Raw genomic sequence first — 24911 nt, forward strand, 5'->3', positions numbered from 1 at the left:
GAGTGAGATTAATTGGATAACTTTCAAAAGAATCAGCACATACACAATGGTCTGAATACCTCCTTAAGACCATAAGAAATAGGTGCAGGAGCAAGCCCTATGGTCTGTTGATCCTGCTCCACCATTTAATAAGATCACGGCTGATCTTCTAAATCAGCTCCATTTTCCCACCCTTCTGTGGTGTATGTTTCTTTGATACCAAACTAGCGATTCTGTGGACTCAGAAAAAATGTTAAAAAGGAAGTTCAACAGGGCTAGATCTATGAAAAATGAAGCTGAGTACAGAAAAATACAGTACTGCCTATTGCAACTAAAATTCGACATATCTCCTCCTTGGGTATAATAGAATATGCTAAGGAGAAAGTTGAACAAAACTAATGGCTCATCGCTAAACCATGTTCAGCAGTAACAACAGGTTATAGTTAGAATCATAGAATGGCTACAGCACAGAAGGAGGTCATACAGCCCTTCATGTCTGTGCTGGCTCTCTGCAAGAGCAACTCAGCTAATCCTACTCCCCCGCCCTTTCCCAGGAGCCTGCAATTTTTTTTCTTTTGCAAAAATTATCCAATTCCCTTTTGAAAACCAGGATTGAATCTGCCTCTACCACACTGTCTGCATTCCAGATCCTAATAGCACACTGCATAAAAATGTTTTTCTTTATGCTGCCTTTGGTGTTTTTGTCATTCACCTTAATTTGGTGTCCTCTGGTTCTCGACCCTTAAGCCAATGGGGACAGTTTTTCCCTATCTACTCTGTCCAGACACTCATGATTTTGAACACCTCTATGACATCGCTCAACCTTTTCTTCTCCAAGGAGAACAGCCCCAGCTTCTCTAATCTATCCACGTAACTGAAGTCCCACATCCCTGGAACCATTCTTATAAGTCTTTTCGGCACCCTCTCTAATGCCTTCACATCCTTCCTAAAGTGTGGTGCCCAGAATTAGACACAATATCCCAGTTTAGGCTGAACCAGTGTTTTCTAAAGGTTCACCATAACTTCCTTTAAATAGCATCTTTAACATAAAGAGTGTTCCATGGCATTTACAATGGAGATGGATAGGGAAATTGGATCCAAACTAAGGAGGGGAAGATTAGGAAAGGAGACCAAAAGCTTGGTTGAAAAGATGAATGTTTAAAAGTGGAGAGAGAAGAAGAATTAGAAGGATTTAGAAAGGGAGGGGGCGGGGTTTAACCTTTTAATGCTTCTGTGTGGATGGCCGATTAAAACACCTGAAACTGCCAGCGTGGCGGCGGGAAGCCGGCAGGAATCCACCGACTTCGACTAGCGACTTTTTCAATGCATGGAAAACCTCTGTGGGACAGGCAGGTCTTCCATTTAAATATGTTAAATGCTCATACCTGCTGTTTTAACACAGAAATTCTGACTTTAACAATTTGTGCATGGGTTTCCGAGGCTTCCTGGAATTAGCCTGGTAAAACAAGGCAAGAAGACAGCAGAAAATGATGGGACTGAGCAGTTGACAGGCAAGAAAGGTGTTAAATACTGAGATCTGGCACCTGTTTCCTTGCCTAAGTGAAAAACTTTTTCTTACACGACTTGATCTTTGTGAGAGTGTGTTTTCACTGCTTTGAAGGCGATTTCCAATACTTTAGAGGCAACTTCTGTTACCTTGGAGTTTGCTGCCTTTGCTCTGCACTTCCCAGCTGTCAACTTTCACAGCAGAAGGGGAGCTGCTTATGAAGCTGATGAGGAACAAGAGGAGCAGCAGCAACCTTCTGAACCAGCTTCCACTCCACAGGACAGAGAGGATGCGTGCAGAGCTCCAGATCGCTGGAGATGATATTCTCAACATAGGGTATACAGGCAGAGGGCATGACAGAGCACCAGTCCCTCCTGTCAGATGGTCGCTGACATTTGCAGCTTCCTGAAAGAAGACCACTAGCCAAAGGGACCAGTTGGGCACACATTTCCAGGGACGGTCATAGAATCATAGAAAGTTTAAGGCACAGAAAGAGGCCATTTGGCCCATCGTGTCTGTGCTGGCCGAAAACCGATCCACCCATTCTAATCCCACCTTCCAGCATTTGGTCCATAGCCTTGCAGATTATGGCACTTGAGGTGCATATCCAGACCCCCACCACCCTCTGGATGAAAAGGTTTTTCCTCATCTCCCCTTTAATTTTTCTACCAATCACTTTAAATCTATGCTCCCTAGTCACTGACCTCTCTGCTAAGGTGAATAGGCCCTTCACCTCCACTCTATCCAGGCCCCTCAATTTTATACATTTCAATCAGATCTCCCCACAGCCTTCTCTCTTCCAAGGAGAACAACCCCAGCCATCTAATCGTTCCTCATAGCTGCATTTTTCCCAATCCTGGACACATCCTTGTAAATCTCCTCTGTATCCTCCCTAGTGCAATTACATCCTTTCTGGAATGAGGTGACCAGAACTGCACACAGTACTCAATAGTTGTGGCCTAACTAATGATTTGTACATTTCCAGCATAACCTCCCTGCTCTTATATTCTATACCTCGGCTATTAAAGGAAAGGATTCCATATGCCTTCTTAACCACCTTATCGACCTGTCTTGCTACCTTTAGGGATCTGTGGACATTCACACCAAGGTCCCTCACTTCATCTACACTTCTTAGTATTTTTCCATTAATCGTGTATTCCTTTGCCTTGTTTGACCTCCCAAATATATCACCTCACACTTCTCCGGGTTGAGTTCCATTTGTCAAGGTCATCACAGCCCTTAATTTCTTCACCTCCAGTCCCTTCCAGAGAACTGCTGGATATATTTGTTGAATTTCACAAGCTGCTGCCCACAAGTCCATCTCACAGATGATGGATGCCATGTTTCCCAGGGTTACGGATTTCTGTGCACTTTGCTACTGATAAGTCCAGTCGGAATGAGAGGGTGCTTGGATTTGCTGCTCTAGCTGGATTCTTACAGGTCCGGAGAGTCATAGATTGCACTCATGTAGCCATCAAGACGCCCTCAGATCAACCAGCAGTATTCATCATTTGAAAGGGATTCCACTTCATGCTGGTATGCGACCACTGAAAGATCGTCTTGCAAGCCTGTGCAAGATACACAGGGAGCTGCTATGATGCATTCATGTGTGCCAATCATGTCTCCTAGAGATACTCACAGCTTGAAGCAGATTCAGCGGATGGTTCCTTGGAGACAAGGGTTACCCTCTAAAGACGTGACCGATAACACCAGTTTGGAGACCAAACACAGATACCCAGGAGAAATGCAGCAGTTATTATTGGGAGTACAAGCGGGATGCTAAAGATGCAATTCAGGTGCCTGGAAGGACCTGAGGTGGGTGGGGAGGGGGCCCTGCAGTATACACCAGCAAGGGTTTCCATAATGATGGTGGTCTAATGTGCCTTCCACAACATTGCCTAGCAGCGAGGACTAGTGCTCCAGGAGGAGGAAGGTGGTCAATACTTTACATCTTTGAAGAAGAAGGAAGCAGAGGAGTAACAGGAGGATCGGGAGGACGAGGAGGAGCATGATGTGGCAAGGGAAGCTGCAGCCACATACTTGGTGCCAGGGATACCCAGGACAGACTGATTCAGGCACCCTTCAGTTACTCTGAGACAGTGCAGCCTCTTGGCACAACAATTCTGAACCCACACATTCCAGAGGTGGAAATTAGCATTTTTATTAATGGATAGCATGCAGAAAGTTCAGCTCTGAATCAAACATAACCACAAGAATTCATCTGGTGTAGTTCAGCTTGAGCAAATAGCTGGGAGGGGATAGCGTAATTAGCATGGGAGGTAACTTTAGGCAGTGGCTTTGATCTTTCCAATGTTCAGTCGGAGGAATTTGTCTGTACATCAGATAGCTACTGATAGCATAGAGATAGTTGTAGGGTTGAAATAGCTGGTGGAAAAGGGAACTTTGGTTTCATCAGATAGTATGCTGGATTGCATTGCTATATAAGCTGAGTTTGAAAAAACCCATTGGCCATGCTGAAGCTGTTCAGACTGTACCAGGATTACTGTTTGCAGTTCTGGCTGTCACAGCATAAGGAGGCTGTCCAGACTCTGGTGGCTGTGTGTAGGAGAGCAATGTCAGAATTTTTTTAAATTCGTTTCTGGGATGTGGGTGTCGCTGGCTAGGCCAGCATTTATTGCTGAGAGGGCATTCTGAAGGGGGAGGGTGAACAGCCAGAGGTTGTGGTACACATCGGTACCAATGACACAGGCAGGAAGAGTGATGAGGTCCTGCAGGGGGAGTTTAGGGAGTTAGGTAGTAAGTTTAAAAAAACAGGATCTGTCGGGTTGTAATCTCGGGATTACTCCCTGTGCCACGTGCCAGTGAGGCAAGAAATAGGAAGATAGTGCAGCTAAACACATGGCTGAGCAGCTGGTGTAGAAGGGAGGGTTTCAGATATCTGGACCATTGGGCTCTCTTCAGGGACAGATGGGACCTGCACAAGAAGGACGGGTTGCATCTAAACTGGAAGGGCACTAATATCCTGGCTGCAAGGTTTGCTAGCGTCACTCGAGAGGGTTTAAACTAGTGTGGCGGGGGGGTGGGAACCAGAGCAGTAGGACAGCTAGTGAAGTAAATGAGGAGGACATAGTAAATAAGGTCAGTAGGACTAAGAGGATGAGCAGGCAGGGAGATGCTGCTGAGCACAGCGGGACTGGTGGTCTGAAATGCATTTGTTTCAACGCGAGAAGTATAACAGGTAAGGCAGATGAACTTAGAGCTTGGATTAGTACTTGGAAACATGATGTTGCTATTACAGCAACTTGGTTGAGGGAAGGGCAGGAATGGCAGCTAAATGTTCCAGGCTTTAGAAGCTTCAGGCGGGATAGAGGGGGATGTAAAAGGGGTGGAGGAGTTGCATTACTGGTTAAGGAGAATATCACAGCTGGACTGCGGGAGGACACCTCAGAGAGGTCATGCAGCGAGGCAATATGGGTGGAGCTCAGGAATAGGAAGGGTGCAGTCACAATGTTGGGGGTTTACTACAGGCCTCCCAACAGCCAGCGGGAGGTAGAGGAGCAGATATGTGGACAGATTTTGGAAAGATGTAAAGGTAACAGAGTTGTAGTGGTGGGTGATTTTAACTTCCCCAATATTGACTGGGACTCACTTAGTGCTAGGGGCTTGGATGGGGCAGAATTTGTGAGGAGCATCCAGGAGGGCTTCTTGAAACAGTATGTAGATAGTCCAACTAGGGATGGGGCCATTCTGGACCTGGTATTGGGGAATCAACCCGGCCAGGTGGTCGAAGTTTCAGTGGGGGAGCATTTCGGGAACAGTGACCATAATTCCATAAGTTTTAAGGTACTTGTGGATAAGGATAAGAGTAGTCCTCGGGTGAAGGTGCTAAATTGGGGGAAGGCTAATTATAACAATATTAGGCAGTAACTGAAGAATTTAGATTGGAGGTGGCTGTTTGAGGGTAAATCAACATCAGACATGTGGGAGTCTTTCAAACGTCAGCTGATTAGAATCCAGGACCAGCATGTTCCTGTGAGGAAGAAAGACAAGTTTGGCAAGTTTCTGGAAGCTTGGATAATACAAGATATTGTGAGCCTAGTCAAAAAGAAAAAGGAAGCATTTGTAAGGGCTGGAAGGCTAGGAGCAGATGAAGCACTTGAGGAATATAAAGACAGTGGGAAGGAACTTAAGCAAGGAGTTAGGGCTAAAAGGGGTCATGAAAAGTCATTGGCAAACAGGATTAAGGAAAATCCCAAGGCTTTTTATACATATATAAAGAGCAAGAGGGTAACCAGGGAAAGGGTTGGCCCACTCAAGGACAGAGATGGGAATCTATGCGTGGAGCCAGAGGAAATGGGTGAGGTGCTAAATGAGTACTTTGCATCAGTATTCACCAAGGAGAACGACTTGGTGGATGATGAGCCTAGGGAAGGGAGTGCAGATAGTCTCAGTCATCTCATTATCAAAAAGGAGGAGGTGTTGGATGTCTTGCAAAGCATTAAGGTAGATAAGTCCCCAGGGCCTGATGGGATCTACCCTAGAATACTGAGGGAGGCAAGGGAAGAAATTGCTGGGGCCTTGACAGAAACCTTTGCATCCTCATTGGCTACAGGTGAGGTCCCAGAGGACTGGAGAATAGTCAATGTTGTTCCTTTGTTTAAGAAGGGTGGTAAGGATAATCCAGGAAATTATAGGCCGGTGAGCCTTACATCAGTGGTAGGGAAACTATTAGAGAGGATTCTTCGGGAAAGGATTTACTCCCATTTGGAAACAAACAAACCTATTCGCGAGAGACAGCATGGTTTTGTGAACGGGAGGTCGTGTCTTACTAATTTGATTGAGTTTTTTGAGGAAGTGACGAAGATGATTGATGAAGGAAGGGTGGTGGATGTTGTCTATATGGACTTTAGTAAAGCCTTTGACAAGGTCCCACATGGCAGACTGGTGCAAAAGGTGAAGTCACACGGGATCAGAGGTGAGCTGGCAAGCTGGATACAGAACTGGCTCAGTCACAGAAGACAGAGGGTAAGAGTGGTGGGTGTTTTTCTGAATGGAGGGATGTGACTAGTGGTGTTCCGCAGGGATCAGTGCTGGGACCTTTGCTGTTTGTAGTATATATAAATGATTTGGAGGAAAATGTAGCTGGTCTGATTAGTAAGTTTGCGGACGACACAAAGGTTGGTGGAGTTGCGGATAATGATAAGGATTGTCAGAGGATACAGCAGGAAATAGATCGGTTGGAGACTTGGGTGGAGAAATGGCAGATAGAGTTTAATCCGGACAAATGTGAGGTAATGCATTTTGGAAGGTGTAATGCAGGTGGGAGATATACAGTAAATGGCAGAACCCTTAGGAGTATTGACAGGCAGAGAGATCTGGGCGTACAGGTCCACAGGTCACTGAAAGTGGCAATGCAGGTGGATAAGGTAGTCAAGAAGGCATACGGCATGCTTGCCTTCATTGGTCGGGGCATGGAGTATAAAAATTGGCAAGTCATGTTGCAGCTGTACAGAACCTTAGTTAGGCCACACTTAGAATATTGCGTGCAATTCTGCTCGCCACACTACCAGAAGGACGTGGACACTTTGGAGAGGGTACAGAGGAGGTTTACCAGGATGTTGCCTGGTCTGGAGGGCATTAGCTATGAGGAGAGGTTGGAAAAACTCGGATTGTTTTCACTGGAACGACGGAGGTGGAGGGGCGACATGATAGAGGTTTACAAAGTTATGAGCGGCATGGACAGAGTGGATAGTCAGAAGCTTTTTCCCAGGGTGGAAGAGTCAGTTACTAGGGGACATAGGTTTAAGGTGAGCGGGGCAAAGTTTAGAGGGGATGTGCGAGGCGAGTTTTTTACACAGAGGGTGGTGAGTGCCTGGAACTTGCTGCCAGGGGAGGTGGTGGAAGCAGATACGATAGCGACGTTTAAGAGACATCTTGACAAATATATGATTAGGAAGGGAATAGAGGGATCTGGGCCCCGGAAGTGCAGAAGGTGTTAGTTTCGGCAGGCATCAAGATCGGCGTAGGCTTGGAGGGCCGAATGGCCTGTTCCTGTTCTGTACTGTTCTTTGTTCTTTGTTCTAATTGCCCTTGAGAAGATGGTGGTGAGCTGCTGCCTTGAACTGCTACAGTCCATGTGGGGCCGGTACACCTACAGTGCCGTTAGGAAGGGAGCTCCAGGAATTTGGCCCAGCGACAGTGAAGGAACAGCGATATAGTTCCAAGTCAGGATGGTGTGTGGCTTGGAGGGGAACTTGCAGGTGGTGGTGTTCCCATGCATCTGCTGCCCTTGTCCTTCTTTGTGGTAGAGGTTACGGGTTTGAAAGCTGCTGTTTAAGGAGCCTTGGAGCGTTGAAAGACATGAATGAAAGACATGAACAAGAATGAACGGTGTCAGCAAAGCTTCAGCAATTTTTAAAAGGAACTTGTCAGAAGGGACTTAATAGGAGATGCTTAATCGGATAGAGAAAATAAAGCTGAAATAGTAATTTTGCATATGCTAGTATGCCTTGGCAGGGGGCATGGATTCAGCTTTGTGTCGGTCAGATTTATGCCCGACATTAGGAACTATTCCTTTACACAATAAATTAATCAACAGATGGATTAATTTGAGACCACAAAACTTGTACCGATTTACAAAATAGCTGGATGCTACAATAGGAAGTTAGTATTCTGGTAGGATGAGATCGAATGGCCAAAACTGCTTTAACCAAACCTATCTTGTGAGAATAGTTTCTCTGGGTAAATTCACTGTGTGGTGTCATTGAGCCATACAGACCAGGAACATCCTGTGATAGTCCAAGGTCTCTGCTGAATTAGCAATTTCAATTGGCCTCGGCATTCCTGGCTGATGGATTGGGCTCAGCCGTGATGCCCCAGCTCAGATGAATAGCAGTAACCTTTCCAAGATTTAGAAGATCCAGTAAGAGAGTTAATTTCTGATTCATTAAAATCGAGGAGCGAGCTTGTTTAATAAATCATTTGCTTAATTAAAAATTGTATTTTTAAATTAAGTTTCATTTCCAAACGTTTCAATTCCCAGTAGTGATCATTCCTGAGATCTCAACATAAAATTTACACCTTTTTCAACTCCTCTTTAATCGATCAGGCAATCACTTCTCATCACTTGTTCCCGGCTCATCAACTGGTCGTCTGCACCAACAAATCCACCCGAGTTTACATTCCCACAGACAGGAGGCTGAGAAATGGTGAATACTTCACAATGCAGATGATTTAAACAAAAAACAGAAAGCCACAAACATTTTCACTAAATTAAAATTTGTGACAAGGGAGTAAATGATGAGTCACAATTCGTCTTGGGAAGAACAGTAGTTAGAATCTTTGCTCTTTTGGCATGACAATCAAACCCTAATCAGCCTCCTGCCCTTCACAGATTGTTCTCTATATTAATCTTTGGATGTATTTATGAATTGCAGGACTGTTGTACTCTTAGGTAGAGCACAACACGTGCATTTAAAATGTGACCTCGGGCTACATTCTATACTGTTATTAATGTAAAAATTTAGTCGCAGTAGTCATCTTCCAAGGGTGATTACTCAACATGAATTAAAACGATCCTGAAAATGTCACTGTTTTTCATCTGCTGCTGGAGAGCATCATTTAGAGTCGGTGCCATGATCCCAGTGATATTCCAGATGAAGCTTGTTCCTCCACCCCTGGAAACCCAAGTTTAAATCCAGCCCAGCAAAAGATGATATCGCTCTTCTAGCTCGGTTTTTCAAGGTCACAAGTGACTTTAAATGTTTGGTTTCATGTCTGTCTACAGTAATCTGGCTCCTCCACAGCACTTAGCAGCAGTCTGGTGAGCTCAACCTGGGAAAAGTGTGAAGAAAGTTTGAACTGGCACAGCTGGGCATTATCTTGAATCAGGGATGTAAGGGAGGCGCCAAGTTTACCACCCATACCACATAAGTATCTGCTGTGGCTCAGTGGTAACAGTCTCGCCTCTGAGCCAGGAGTTTGTGGGTTCAAGTCCTATTCCAAAGAGTTAAGCACAAAATCCAGGCTTGCATTCCAGTGCCGGACTGAGGGAGTGCTGTACTGCCAAAAGTACTGTTTTTCAGATGAAATGTTAAACTGAGGCCCCATCTGCCTTCTCGTGGATATAAAAAATTCCATGGCACTTTTTTGAAGAAGAGCAGGGATATTATCCCAATATAGAGTCCTCAACTAACATCGCCAGAACAGATTATCTGCTCATTATTACAATACTCTCTGTGGGACTCTGTTGTGCGCAAACTTGTTGCCACATTTCCTACATTGCAACAGTGACTACACTTCAAAAGTACTTCATTGTCTCAGAATCCAATCTGGGATTCTTTGGGACACCCTGAGGTTGTCAAAGGTGCGATATAAATGCAAGCATTTTTTGACATTTGAATCATATCTTTGGTAACACTTTAAAAAAGATTAATAACCATTGCAAAGAACATTCTAGGTTTTACTTTCTCATTGCCTGGTTTTAGTAAAAAAAAACAAGCAATCAAGATAACTTATTTAAAACAATGGTCTTAAACATGGAGCTCTGAGTTGGAGAAACTAATCACCACCACAAGTGAGTATGGGCAATTTGTCTCATCAAGAGTATCCAGAAGCCTACAGCACAACATTGTATCATATAAATATCGTACTACTTATTTGAAATATGTAGGCTGTGGATCTGTATCCACTCCATTATCATATCATGCAATGGCAGCTTACGTTATGGCAACTCTATTATGATATCATGCAACTACTAAGGCAAATTGGTTGGACTTTGGCCTTTCTTCATCTACCAATTCCTATGTAGCCAGCTGATGTGTGTGAAATGTCCTCAGAGTCTGGAATCTTCTTTGGCCTCCTTACCTCGAGAGACAATGGATACGCGCCTGGAGGTGGTCAGTGGTTTGTGAAGCAGCACCTGGAGTGGCTATAAAGGCCAATTCCAGAGTGACAGGCTCTTCCACAGGTGCTGCAGAGAAATTTGTTTGTCGGGGCTGTTGCACAGTTGGCTCTCCCCTTGCGCCTCTGTCTTTTTTCCTGCCAACTGCTAAGTCTCTTCGATTCGCCACATTTTAGCCCCGTCTTTATGGCTGCCCGCCAGCTCTGGCGAACGCTGGCAACTGACTCCCACGACTTGTGATCAATGTCACAGGATTTCATGTCGCGTTTGCAGACGTCTTTAAAGCGGAGACATGGATGGCCGGTGGGTCTGATACCAGTGGCGAGCTCGCTGTACAATGTGTCTTTGGAGATCCTGCCATCTTCCATGCGGCTCACATGGCCAAGCCATCTCAAGCGCCGCTGACTCAGTAGTGTGTACAAGCTGGGGATGTTGGCCGCCTCGAGGACTTCTGTGTTGGAGATACGGTCCTGCCACCTGATGCCAAGTATTCTCCGGAAGCAGCGAAGATGGAATGAATTGAGACGTCGCTCTTGGCTGACATACGTTGTCCAGGCCTCGCTGCCATAGAGCAAGGTACTGAGGACGCAGGCCTGATACACTCTGACTTTTGTGTTCCGTGTCAGTGCGCCATTTTCCCACACTCTCTTGGCCAGTCTGGACATAGCAGTAGAAGCCTTTCCCATGCGCTTATTGATTTCTGCATCTAGAGACAGGTTACTGATGATAGTTGAGCCTAGGTAGGTGAACTCTTGAACCACTTCCAGAGCGTGGTCGCCAATATTGATGGATGGAGCATTTCTGACGTCCTGCCCCATGATGTTCGTTTTCTTGAGGCTGATGGTTAGGTCAAATTCATTGCAGGCAGCTGCAAACCTGTCGATGAGACTCTGCAGGCACTCTTCAGTGTGAGATGTTAAAGCAGCATCGTCAGCAAAGAGGAGTTCCCTGATGAGGACTTTCCGTACTTTGGACTTCGCTCTTAGACGGGCAAGGTTGAACAACCTGCCCCCTGATCTTGTGTGGAGGAAAATTCCTTCTTCAGAGGACTTGAACGCATGTGAAAGCAGCAGGGGGAAGAAAATCCCAAAAAGAGTGGGTGCGAGAACACAGCCCTGTTTCACGCCACCCAGGATAGGAAAGGGCTCTGATGAGGAGCCACCATGTTGAATTGTGCCTTTCATATTGTCATGGAATGAGGTGATGATACTTAGTAGCTTTGGTGGGCATCCAATCTTTTCTAGTAGTCTGAAGAGACCACGTCTGCTGACGAGGTCAAAGGCTTTGGTGAGATCAATGAAAGCAATGTAGAGGGGCATCTGTTGTTCACGGCATTTCTCCTGTATCTGACGAAGGGAGAACAGCATGTCAACGGTCGATCTCTCTGCACGAAAGCCACACTGTGCCTCAGGGTAGACGCGCTCGGCCAGCTTCTGGAGCCTGTTCAGAGCGACTCGAGCAAAGGCTTTCCCCACTATGCTGAGCAGGGAGATTCCACGGTAGTTGTTGCAGTCACCGCGGTCACCTTTGTTTTTATAGAGGGTGATGATATTAGCATCGCGCATGTCCTGGGGTACTGCTCCCTCATCCCAGCACAGGCATAGCAGTTCATGTAGTGCTGAGAGTATAGCAGGCTTGGCACTCTTGATTATTTCAGGGGTAATGCTGTCCTTCCCAGGGGCTTTTCTGCTGGCTAGAGAATCAATGGCATCACTGAGTTCCGATTTGGTTGGCTGTATGTCCAGCTCATCCATGACTGGTAGAGGCTGGACTGCATTGAGGGCAGTCTCAGTGACAACATTTTCCCTGGAGTACAGTTCTAAGTAGTGCTCAACCCAGCAGTCCATTTGTTTGTGCTGGTCAGTGATTATGTCCCCTGATTTAGATTTGAGGGGGGCGCTCTTCTTGATGGTTGGCCCAAGAGCTCTCTTCATGCCATCATACATTCCTCTGATGTTTCCGGTGTCTGAGGCCAGCTGAATATGACTGCATAGATGTTGCCAGTAGTCGTTTGCGCAGCGACTGGCTGTTCTTTGTGCAGTGCTTCTGGCTGCTTTAAGTGCTACCGATGTTAACTCGCTGGGGGCTTTCTTGTAGTTCAACAGTGCAATGTGCTTAGCGGCTATGACAGGTTCCAGCTCTTCATTATGAGATTGAAACCAGTCTGCATTTCTCTTCGCACTTTTGCCGTAGGTGGTCAAATTTGACTCATAGATGGCGTCTCTGATGTGGGCCCACTTGGTCTCAGCATCCCCTGTGGGAGTGTTTTGAAGGGCTTGAGAAATTCTGCTCGTGTTGATGCGCGGGTGGCCCTTCTGCTTGGAATGATGTAACTTCTTTGGTCTGAGTCTATCCTTGCTGCACACCAGGGAGTGGTCGGTGTCGCAGTCCGCACTGTGGAAGCTGCGTGTGATTTGAACACTGTTTAAGGCGGCTCGCCTTGTGACAATGAGGTCTAGCTGGTGCCAACGACGCGATCTTGGGTGCCTCCATGAAACCTGGTGACAGGGTTTAGTGTGAAAGAATGAGTTGGTGATGCAGAGGTTATGATAGGTACACAACTCAAGCAGTCTCTGCCCATTCTCATTCATCCTTCCAACACCATAGCGCCCAAGGCAGGAGGGCCATGAGTCATGGTCGGCCCCAACCCTGGCATTAAAGTCCCCCAGCAGGAATAGGCGTTCGGTGTTGGGGATGCTGCTCATGATGTTATGGAGTTCCTCGTCGAACTGGTCTTTATCTTCAGGTGGGGACTAGAGTGTTGGAGCATAGATGCTGAGTAGGTGTACTGGACCAGAGGTGGTGAGCAGTCGGATGGACAGTATGCGTTCCGAGCCATTTGAGGGAGGCTCTATCATGCTGAGCAAGGAGCTTCTGATGGTGAAGCCCACTCCATGCTGTCTTGGTTCTTCAGGATCCCTGCCCTGCCAGAAGAAGGTGTAGTCTTGCTCTGCTAGAGATCCACTCACGGGGAGGCATTGTTATGAGGGCTATGATGAGGGGCTAGAAACAGCTGACTGAAAGGGTGGCCAGTTGCGCACAAATGAGTCATAGTGTGGTACAGCACAGGTATCTGTTCCCTAGCTGGTGGGTTCTGAATCTCAGGAATGCTTGCAGCAGAACATTGGAGGTAATTCTACATAAGGAGAGGGAGAGGTGGAAAATTTAAAAATGAACTAGCCTGGTCTTGTGTTCACACATCTCTTTGCAGCGTTGGAACAAAGTAATAAGGATGATTGGGGTGATGGGACAGAGATCTAAATAACATACCCTTTGCATTTCTTTATTCATACCTAAAATGGAAAGAATCTGTTGCTCTGACCAAACTCTGGAGAAAAAAATATTGTCCCTAACCCCGATTTTCTTCCTTCCTCGGCAACGCACTGACTCATGCTGACTACAGCTCTGTGGATGGCAGCACCCTGCAGTGTCTTAGCTAAATGGGCATTTGTGAGTTTACGCAATGAAAGTCCATAAGCTATGGGAGCCATTACAGCTGAGCCTAACCAAATTTCATGGTGGGGAGTCATTTCAAACAATACGAACCAAACCAATATGAAGGGATATGGTCGGTTAAGAAGATGAGCTGATGTGTTGCAAATAACATTTAATATGAATGAATTTGAGGTGGTAATGCTAGGGAAAGGAAATAAACAGCGGCAATATAAACTAAATGGCTCTAAGTAGGAGAGGGAACATGATACAGGAGAGAGAACTTAGGTGCATTGGTAGATAGCTCACTCAAACTAAGAGTGCTATATGTAGCAACAATATGGAAACATAATTGGATCTTGGGATGTATAGCCAAAGGGATAGGGAATAATCCCAACTGATTATAATGAGTCTCTACAAATTACTTAGAGTGGATAGTCAGAGCTTTTTCCCAGGGTGAAAGAGTCAGTTACTAGGGGACAGAGGTTTAAGGTGCGAGGGGCAAAGTTTAGAGGGGATGTGCGAGGCAAGTTCTTTACACAAAGGGTAGTGAGTGCCTGGAACTTGCTGCCGGGGGTTGTGGAAGCAGGTACGATAGTGACGTTTAAGAGGCATCTTGACAAATACATGAATAGGATAGGAATAGAGGGATACGGTCCCCGAAAGTGCAGAAGGTTTTAGTTTAGACAGGCATCAAGATCGGCACAGGCTTGGAGGGCTGAATAGCCTGTTCCTGTGCTGTACTGTTCTTTGTTTTTTGTACTGGAATAATCATATCTGCAGGACTGTGTATAAATTCTGGTCCCCATACTACAATAACAATGTCCAGCTATCAGTGCCATGTAGAAAAGGTTAACTAATCTTGATACCCAGCTTAAGGCCTCTGAGCTATGAGGAGAGGTTGTGTAGCCTGGGATTGTTCACCTGGAAGAGAAGGCTCACGGAGATATTCAAATATTCAAGATATTTAAGGGAACAGATAAGTTGAACCTTGATAATACGTTTAAGACTGCCACAAACTCCAGAGCTAGGAAACATGGACTCAAGCTTAAATGAGGGCGGTATGCAGGCATTTTAGTTTGGCTGCTTTGTGTAAAGGTTGGTGAACATGGGTTTTGGGGGAAGAAATTAGTCCTCATTGTGCCTGTTTACTGGACAGAAAACAGGCACAGCAAATGCCATTTCTGAGGGCAATGCCACTTGCTCCAAGGATGCCTGGAAGACATCCGACCCCATATTGGGTTGGTTGTTTTTTTTTCAGGCATCTCTGCCTAGAACAGGCATTAGGCATCTTACCTAAGTAAATTAGGGGCCCAAAGCACACTTTAAGACCCATTTGCTAAACTGGCCGACGCTGGGCCTCAGGAATCACAGTGGCCATAGTGACTAAGCAGTGTCCATCAACAAAAAGTGAAGTGCATTTTTTTGAAAGCATTTAACCTAGTTGTGACAAGCAAGAGTTCTCCTCCCAGCACCAAAGCAATCCTGAGGGCCACTGTCAGCCCATGATCAGCCCCCTCCTATTGTCCTCCCCACTCCAGCGAGGCAAGCATCACAAAATTGGAACAGAAAATGCTGGAAATACTCAGCAGGTCTGGCAGCATCTATGGAGAGAGAAACAGAGTTAACATTTCAGGATCACAAACCTGAAACGTTAAATCTGTTTCTCTCTCCACAGGTGCTGCCAGACCGACTGAGTGTTTCCAGCATTTTCTGTTTTTATTTCAGATTTCCAGCATCCACAGTATTTTGCTTTTGAAGCATCGCAAAATTCTTCTTTTTGAAATGGGGGGGCACAACAGACAATGCCAGCCAAGTTATTAAAATATGATCCGACTCCAGAAAGCGTCCCATAATCCTTTCTTCCTCGAGAAGTGAACTACCTAGGGTGGCAGATTTTGTGAAAGAATTTAAAGATGAATGTGAGGGAATGGGTGATAGGTGCATATTAGTTTTTAAGACTGCATAATGTTTTCCACGCATGTATTTTCATGTGTTCTGATTACGTCCACACACATGAATGCCATATGCACACATGTACATGCACTTTCCAGGAGGTGTCACTGTAATAATCAGGGACAAAAATCTTGACTAAGATTTTGCCACCTAAGCCATCAGAGGAATTTTCTCTGGAAATAAATTACTGCCTACCTTAATGCTATAAGATGACTCTGTGTAGTTTGGTCATGATGTTTTCTGTGATGCTTTCATGTATTACTTTTTATTCACTCCTTTTCTACTTTTACAGATGAACACTTCGCTGTTGGGGAGTATTGGTATGCTAAACTCTGCCCCCCAGCTCCGATGTATGAAAACATACCAGGTGCCCCCTGTGCATCCTGCTTCTCCTGGTTCGCAGAATGCACTGAAACTGGCACGTCTGATCTGGACCTCCAACCGCAATGTCATCCTCATGGCACATGATGGGAAAGAACATCGATTTATGGTTTGAAGCCACTACCTTAATCACATGAAACAAACTAAAGAAATAAGAATGTGTGTGCTGTTTGCAATGCTGGTTAATGTTTACATTAAGATACTTATGTATAGATTTTTTCATGAAGTTTATTATTCTTTGCAATGTCAACTTTCTGTGGGTTTTTGAAAAGAGGTGAAATGGCTGTCCAGTATTTGTCCCCAATTACTAAATATTAATTGCTTATTCCTGTCATTGATGGTTTAAGAGTTCAGTCTTATTGTGGTTGCACATCATTTCCTCCCTCTTGCTATTGTAAGTAGAAACTATTATGATAAAAGTCTCAAAACTGCAATTGCTTGTATGAAGCATAACCCATGCATTGTACCAAAATTTGGGCTCTTCTCCAACTATCCTAGGAGCACAGTGTAAGGTAGGAAGGACCAAAGTCAAGTAATCCTTGGTAATATTTCCTCACCAACAGTAGTTGGACTGAGATGACAGTTTTCTAAGAATATTATTGCATTATCTGCACAGGTACAGTTCTGGGTTTTTTTGCTAATTTTTCATTGATGACAATCTGACCAAAAACACTCAGCAAAATTAGCTGGTTGAAAGGGTTTCATGGAGGGTTGCTGTAGTGCCCTGGTATGCCACAGTGAGGTTTTTTTTAAAAAACTTCAAATATACAAAGCTGAGAAGAAAGCTTCTGAATGTTGATTTTGGTAATAAAATAGCTGAAATACTTTCAAATCCAGTTCAGATGCATATATTGTTAAACCAAATAAAATCTATTTTGAAACCTGCTCAAACTGCTATGGTAAAAACCTTGTCCTTGCGGAGGGCATGTGATGCAGAAGATGCTTGTAATTTGAACTAGAAGTTATAGAGAGTACGGTTTGGGCAAAACTGTCACTTGTCTATTCACTTAACAGGAATTTATGACTGAAAGGATCATTAAATGACTGAATACAGTGGGTGTATGCATAATTCTTCTGTGCCAATAAAAGCCTTTTATTTGTCAGATATTCATACCAGGTCAAGGGCTAAGTTAAAATTTTTAATGAAGGAGAGAATTACCTTTATTAATTCTAGGCAAAAAGTTCTTCAAAGTAACTGCTCCCATCTTGTTACATTCCCTCTGGAAGATGGTTCTTTTTCACAGTGATTTAATACACTTTATGGCTATAAATATGTCTCTTCCTGGCTTGTCAAATTTGTACAATTTGAGTTCCATTCTCCACGTGTACTGAATTCATTTTCAGGGGTCCTTGATGAACAGATCCACAATCATAACATTTTACAGCACAGGCTGTTTCCCCATCAGCCCATTGCTAGGTCAATATAAGAGCTATTAGCTTCATTTCAGTTCCCTGCCTCTTCCCCACGTTGTTTTCATTTTTTCTTTTTCTTCTGCGGCGCAGTGGTTAGCACCGCAGCCTCACAGCTCCAGCGACCCGGGTTCAATTCTGGGTACTGCCTGTGCGGAGTTTGCAAGTTCTCCCTGTGCCCGTATGGGTTTTCGCCGGGTGCTCCGGTTTCCTCCTACAGCCAAAGACTTGCAGGTTGATAGGTAAATTGGCCGTTATACATTGCCCCTAGTGTAGGTAGATGGTAGGGGAATGTAGGGAAGGTGGGGATGTGGTAGGAATATGGGTTTAGTGTAGGATTAGCATAAATGGGTGGTTGATGGTCGGCACAGACTCGGTGGGCTGAAGGGCCTGTTTCAGTGCTGTATCTCTACATAAATAAATAAAATATTATCCACTTCCCTTTTAAAAACCTGTTATGAATTCTGCTTCCACCACGATTTCTGGTAGGGCAGTCCATGTCCTAACAAGCCTTTGCATTTGAAACAAATTCTCTCAACCTTCCATTCATTCTTTTAGTAATTGTCATAAATTTATACTCTAGTTACTGACTCACCAGCCAATTGAAATAGTTTTTTTTAGATTCACCATATCAAATTCCTTCATAATCCTCCAATGAAAAGAGTCCCAGTTACTTCTCATAATTAAAGTCTCTCATCCTAGGTATCACGTTAATGATCTCTCCTGCATTCTCCCTGTGCTTCAACGCGCAGAACTGGAAAGAAGATTCTAAAAAGTAATTTGTATAGGATTAGCATTATTTCTTTACTTTAGTATTCTATGCCTCTATTTATGAACTCTAAGACCCTGTATGCATTTTTTGCAGCTTTACCAACTTGCACTCCCACCAATGAGTTTTCAAACTAATAAGAGAACAGAAGTGGAAAAAGTATTTGCTTTTAAAATAGGTACAGGTTTATGATTTGGGTTCAAACGGTCAGTGGGTAATATTCATTTGCTTGTGTATATTGTGCTTATTTTAGTTCCATTATCTTTTCATATGAAACTATCTTGTTAACTAACAGTAAATGATAACTTTTCTTTCCAAGCTATGTTTGTAGATTCACAAATTCACCAAAGAACCTTCTGTTTTCTGTAGGATTGTTTGCCATCTAAAACAATGTTAATGTAATTCAAAATTTTATAAAAATAGCAAGATGATGAAAATGGATTTCATACTATTCTAAGTTAAATAAACATGCAAAATGCCTTTTCCCATCATATGCACACCGAGACAGCCAAAAAGTTCAGCGTTTAGTATTGTGACCATCTCTTAAAGCAAGTGAGGTGTTAAAGTATTAATCTGAGTAATAAATTTAAGAGTTTGTGTCTCAAGGATTTTTCTCACTACATTTCACATTGTGATAAAATGTTTTATTTCCTATCAGATGACTGAGCTAGTGAAAACAAACGGTTGCTAGGCCATACAAGCCAAGACAGTGCCAGGTGTGAGCCAGAGCCTTTAGTGAATTAGTTACAATTGGCTTTCCTGTCCCTGGATTAAAAAGGAGAAATCAGCTTAGATTCCCACTTCTGATCATTATCAGTGACCCTCAATTGATTATGTGGGCATCAGCTAAGGACATAATTAAGCTTGGCTAAGATGCCACTATGTGAAATAGCCTTCTGATATTCACTGTCCAAGCCATCTTATCAAGAATGGCTACAAGAACGAGGTAGACCAATGCCATGGAAGCAGAACTCAGCAAGATCAAATATCTTCAGAAGAGGAGAACGGAAGGGAGAAGAGTAGCAGCAAAGGAGGAAAAAATGTCCTTTCAAGAAAAACTGAGAGCTTCACACCATCTCATGTTCAGATTCTAGAGAATAAAATGTAAAAGGAGTAAATTATAAAATACAGGATATTTAAATAAAACCTGGACAACTAGATTCTGATTTTTTTTTTTGAAAAGTAAAATTTATATGGGTTTACTTTGTGTTTTCCAAATACTGCAATTTTCTCTGAATGTTGGCAGGGCTGCTGCTAAAATAGATGTTCTTAAAATTGCATATAAACAACAACTTATATTTATATAGCACATTTAGCGTAATAAAACATCCTAAGGTGCTTCAGGGGAGCATTATAAAACAAAATATGACACCAAGCCACATAGAGAGAGATTAGGTCAGGTGACCAAAAGCTTGGTCAAAGAGGAAGGTTTTAAGGAGTGTCTTAAAGGAAGAAAGCAAAGTAGGGAGGCAGAGAGGTGTAGGGAGTGAATTCCAGAGCTTAGAGCCTAGGCAACATGACCACCACTAATGGAGCAATTAAAATTGGGTAGTCCTCATGAGGTCAGAATTAGATAAGTGCAGATATCTCAGAGGATTGTGCGGCTGGAAAAGATTACAGAGATAGGGAAGGGCGAGGCCTTGGAGAGATTTGGAAACAAGGAAGAGAATTTTATAATCAAGACGTTACTTGATTGGGAGCCAGTATAAGTCAGCAAGCACAGGGGGTGATAGGTGAACGGGCCATGGTGTGAGTTAAGACATGGGCAGCAGAGTTTTGGATGACCTCAAGTTTATGGAGAGTAGAATGTGGGAGACCAGCTAGGAGTGTGTTGGAATAGTCAAGTCTAGAGGTAACCATGAATAGGGTTTTAGCAGCAGATGAGCTGATTCGGGAGATATTACGGAGGTGGAAATCGGCAGTCTTAGTGATTGCACGACTATGTGTCAGAGCTCATCTCAGGATCAAATATGGCATCAAGCTCACGAACAAACTGGTTTAGTCTCAGTCATGGTTGCCAGGAAGAGGGATGGAGTTGGTAGTTAGGGAACGGAGTTTGGAGTGGGGATTGAAAACACTGGCTTTGGTCTTCCCAATGGTATTTGGAGGAAATTTCTTCTATTCAGTACTGGCAGTCTGATAATTTAGCAACAGTGGAGGAGTCAAGAGGAATGGTGGGGAGTTAGAGCTGGGTGTCGTCAGTGTATATGTGAAAACTAACGCTGTGCTTTTGGATGATTTCGCAGAGGGGGCAGCAGGTAAAATAAAAAATAGAAGGGGGCCAAAGATAGATCCTTGGGGACGCCGGAGGTAACAGTGCAGGAGTGGGAAGAGAAGCAACTGCAAATGATACAAAAGCAAAATACTGCGGATGTTGGAAATCTGAAACAAAAACAGAAAATGCTGGAAATACCCAGCAGGTCTGGCAGCATCTGTGGCACGAGAAACAGAGTTAACATTTCAGGTTGTGATCTTTCATGGACATCCTTAGGGAGAGGTAAGCAGGGTCTTTTTGGAGCTGAGTTGGCACTAAGATGACATGTCTAGCGTGGAAGGTTGAAACTGTCACCCCTCTTGGCAGACTTGTAATTTGATACCTTTTTACAAATACAATGGCCCTGGCGAGACAAGCAATGGGAAGTTTACCAGTAGTGCTTGCTAGGAAGCGTCAGTTTCTTACTGTACTCTGGTTAAACTCCAGCATTATTCCTGCACTGTACACAGAGCAAAGAACAGTACAGCACAGGAACAGGCCATTCGGCCCTCCAAGCCTGCGCCGATCTTGATGCCTGTCTAAACTAAAACCTTGGAGACCTTAAGCTTCAACTGTTGCCAACCTGTTCCATAATCTCGGGGACTTAGTAAATGGGGTGTTTCCCTATAGGGGAAAGCGTGTGTACTCCATGTCAGGTAGATAGAAATTATACTTGTATGAATCTCTCAGCCATGTTGCTACTTTTCTGCATGTTAACTTAAAAACAAGTAATCAAGTGGGAGGAAGATTGAAAACAAAAATGGTACAGATTTCACCAGTGCGCTCAGTGCCTTTTAACCATAGTTCAAATTGGGTTATGGGCTGGATATAAAGACATTACTTTGTAGCAAAACCGGCACTAATAAAATAACACCCTTTACAAAAGAAAACACATAATCTATTTTCTAACTAACATATCTGAGTCAATTCCAAAAAATGCTAATTAGGCAATTCTACACACCAGATATTGCCTTTTTAATAATCTATGTTAAAGCTATGGATTCAGCAAGATTTTAGTGAAGTTTACATTTGTAGATACTTTAGGAATAGTCACTCAAACCATTCGTTTAGTAATGGACCAGAAATAATGTGACTAGTTTAAAAGGTGACCACTTGATACATAGTACGGGTAAAAACCACAAAATGGAGACATTGCTTTGTTTTTTTTTTAAAAAGGTCATATATGAATTGTAAACTGCTGTTGAAAATATATGTTTATGAGAATACCTAAAATTCTGTTCTGACGTCTTTGAGATTGTTTGTAAGCTGTTAGCTTTGAATTGTGTGAGCATTGTGCATTTGATGTTGCTTTGTTATCAGAATAGCCTCAATACATGGTCTTGTGTTATTATCTTCTTCAAAGGTGCTGATCTGCAGTACAATGATTGGACAATATACAATGAATGAATGTTTCTCTGATAAATTATATCTATATGCAACTATAGTGATGCAAAGTGGGATTTGGGACCAATTCATGTGTTTCTTTGACCTGTACACATCCAGGTTATCAAATGCCCCATGTCTAGGTGCAGTTGATTCCAGTTATTCTATATTTATTGATGAATGCACGCAAAACTGGATTAAAGTTCCCAATCAATCTGAATTCAGACTAAGTGAGGAAAGCTTGAGTTTCTCCAACAAAAAAAGAAAGAGTTTATATTTCAAAGTGGTGGCTTCTCCTATAGAATCTGATGAAATTCTGTCATTTCCCTGCCTTCCTATGCTTGGACAAGTGATGCTTTACATCATAAATTCAGATGTTGAGAATTTATGGCAATCTGAACTGGAATTACTTCCCCCATCCACAGTATTTACTGCCAACCATTATTAGCCCTTTCCCATTAAATTCATGTAGAATCTCTACCAGTATTGATACACAGTTTCTCCCATATTACAATTGGGAATAAACTGAGCAGTATTACAGAATTTGTTTCCATCTGAGAATTCCTTGCGTGGAAAATCACAGGTAACTTGTCTGACTGAAGCTAGTGTTGTTACTTTTCTTTGGCATTGTATCGTGGACAGTCACGTACATCATTTCCTGTTTGAGATTAACTATGAAAATTCCAGGATTTTTCTGAATTTTTAAAAGCTTGATTATCTTGAATTCACCCATGTTTCCAATTATACATTTTTGATTATGATTATCTCTCAATTAAAATGATTACAGCAGTCAGCTTCTGTTTTGTACATAGAATCATAGGATTTTATACCATCGTAGTAGACCATTCAGCCTGTCGCACCTGTGTTGACTGTCTGAAAGAACTGTCCGCTTAGTTCTATTCTCTTGCCCTATTCCCTTGTCCTTTTAACTTTTTTTCTAATATTCATACCATCCCCTTTCAAAAGCTATTTTGCATTCTTCTCCCAAAACTATTTTGCATAGGGCATTCCATGTCCTAACAACCCTCTACATTATTAAAAAATCTCCCAACTCTCCCTTCATACCTTTGTGATGACCTTAAATTTATTCCCTGTACCTGGTGACACAAAGATTATGAAGAAGAACAAGGAAGTGATATCTGAACCTACAGGAAGGAGGTTGTATGGCCAACAGCAGTCACTTTGCTGAGTTATATGCAGCCAAACTGAACTTTCAGCTTCTCCAAACTATTCATAGTAAGTGCGATTGCTCTTGTAAGGCAAATAAAGATCTCTTAATCACATCCTAATTGAATCCAGTGGAGTGTCTCGGAAACAAATAACACCAAAGGGAGTAAAAGGTTAGATCGGGCTTTGTTAGATATATATAATTTAGTTAGGTTGCAAAGGTAATGGCCAACAGATTAATCATCTGGAAATAAGGGGCAAAGTTGTTAACTATATAAAAATGTGCATCCTTATGACTTTGATATTCTAATTTGGAGCTTATTCTTCTCCCACCCATTAATATTAGGCTCTTTCATTGGGGGTGGACTGATATCTCAAAATTCAATTAGTAACACGCTTTGTTTAACCCATCAGGTAAACATGAAGAACAAAGTTGCTTTTACATTCTGTTACTTTCCACTTACCCCTGTCCCTCAAAATAACCTGGCGAAACATGGCAAAAATGTACGTTTCAGGAAAAGCTTAGATATGAATGTCCGTTAATTGGAATTCAAGCTCTGGGAAATGTAATGTTCTAATAATGTAGTTTTGGAATTCACAGTGCTTCTTCGAAATTGAGTAGTCCTGATTAAAACAGCTGTTCAGCTTGCAAACCAAATACTGTGCAATAATTTTACCCAGTTTGATTCAGTTCAGAATTACGATATCTTCAGCCTTGGTGCACACCTGCTGCAAATGTTATTGCCAGCTTAATGATTTCGTCAGCACACCATATTTGGATTGGTCATTTGTGTACATGATATGGAATTAACTGGCTTTGGCTTTTCTCCTCATCTGATGGTAAAACAAATTAAGTGGCACTTGTAAAAATTATAATTTAATGTCATTTGTTCATTTTAAATAGCTGTAAATGCCTGTTTGTCCTGTAACTTAATTGTCTGTATCCTAACATGTTGCTTTTGGTTTCTGTAACTCTATATCCATGTGTTTGATTAAAGCAGAATTATAGCTCAACAAGTTACTGTTGTTTTTCTGACATAGCAAGTAAAGATATTTAAGAAATCGCATGACTTAAACATTGTAAACTGTGATGTGGGTATTTGCAGGGGAAAAACATACACCATTTTTGTTTATATAGCTGCTGGATGGTGCCCCCACCCCCAGCAAGTAGCTCCCATTAATCAAAATTTCCAGTTTAGTGGATGAATGCAGTGTCCATTGTGTTACTGAGCCATACAGACTTAGAAGGTCTCAGGTTAATCCTCAGGCTGTGCTGAGTTAGCTCATGGCTCCTAGGGTGAAGTATGGGTACTAGAAGGAAAAAAAAAAGTACTTGCATTGAAACAGCAGCCTCTTTCATAACCGCAGGACATCACATAGTGGCTCACAGCCAATGAAATTACTTCTAAGTGCAGTTATGCAGAAAAATGCGACAGACAAATTGAACACAGCAAGGTCCTGCAAGCAGTAAGAACAAAATTCATTTTAACGGCTCTTTGCTTTTCATTTCCTCTGTCCCTCAAGATAAGCTGCCCAAGCCTGGCAAAAATGTGACCTTCAGGGCAAACTTGAATATATATGTCAATTAATTGGAATGCAAGCACTGGGAGTCACACTGCTCCAATATTGTAGCTTTTGGAGTTAACAGCATTCCGTAGAAATTGAATAGCTCTGAACAAAATAGCTGTTTGGCTTGCAGACCAAATATTGGGCAATAAGTTTGCCCAGTTTGCTTCAGTTCAAGATGATGATGTCACTCCAACTCTGGTGCATATCTGCTGTTAAACTTAAGTTGCCAGCGTCATGCGCA

At 43.1% G+C, this 24911-nt stretch overlaps 1 protein-coding gene across 7 annotated transcripts in view; it reads left to right on the plus strand.

Moving 5' to 3' along the window:
• The window catches only part of LOC137369594 (WD repeat-containing protein 7), a 928502-nt gene extending 904398 nt beyond the window's left edge, over positions 1-24104 (plus strand). For all 7 annotated transcript variants that reach the window (XM_068030905.1, XM_068030929.1, XM_068030912.1 and 4 more), the window contains one exon: positions 16030-24104. In XM_068030905.1, coding sequence (XP_067887006.1) covers positions 16030-16233 — 204 coding nt within the window. In that variant the 3' untranslated portion in view covers positions 16234-24104. The remainder of the gene's footprint in view (positions 1-16029) is intronic.
• The last annotated feature ends 807 nt before the right edge of the window (positions 24105-24911 follow it).

Source organism: Heterodontus francisci, chromosome 1, assembly GCF_036365525.1.
Source record: "Heterodontus francisci isolate sHetFra1 chromosome 1, sHetFra1.hap1, whole genome shotgun sequence".
Classification (NCBI taxonomy): domain Eukaryota; kingdom Metazoa; phylum Chordata; class Chondrichthyes; order Heterodontiformes; family Heterodontidae; genus Heterodontus; species Heterodontus francisci.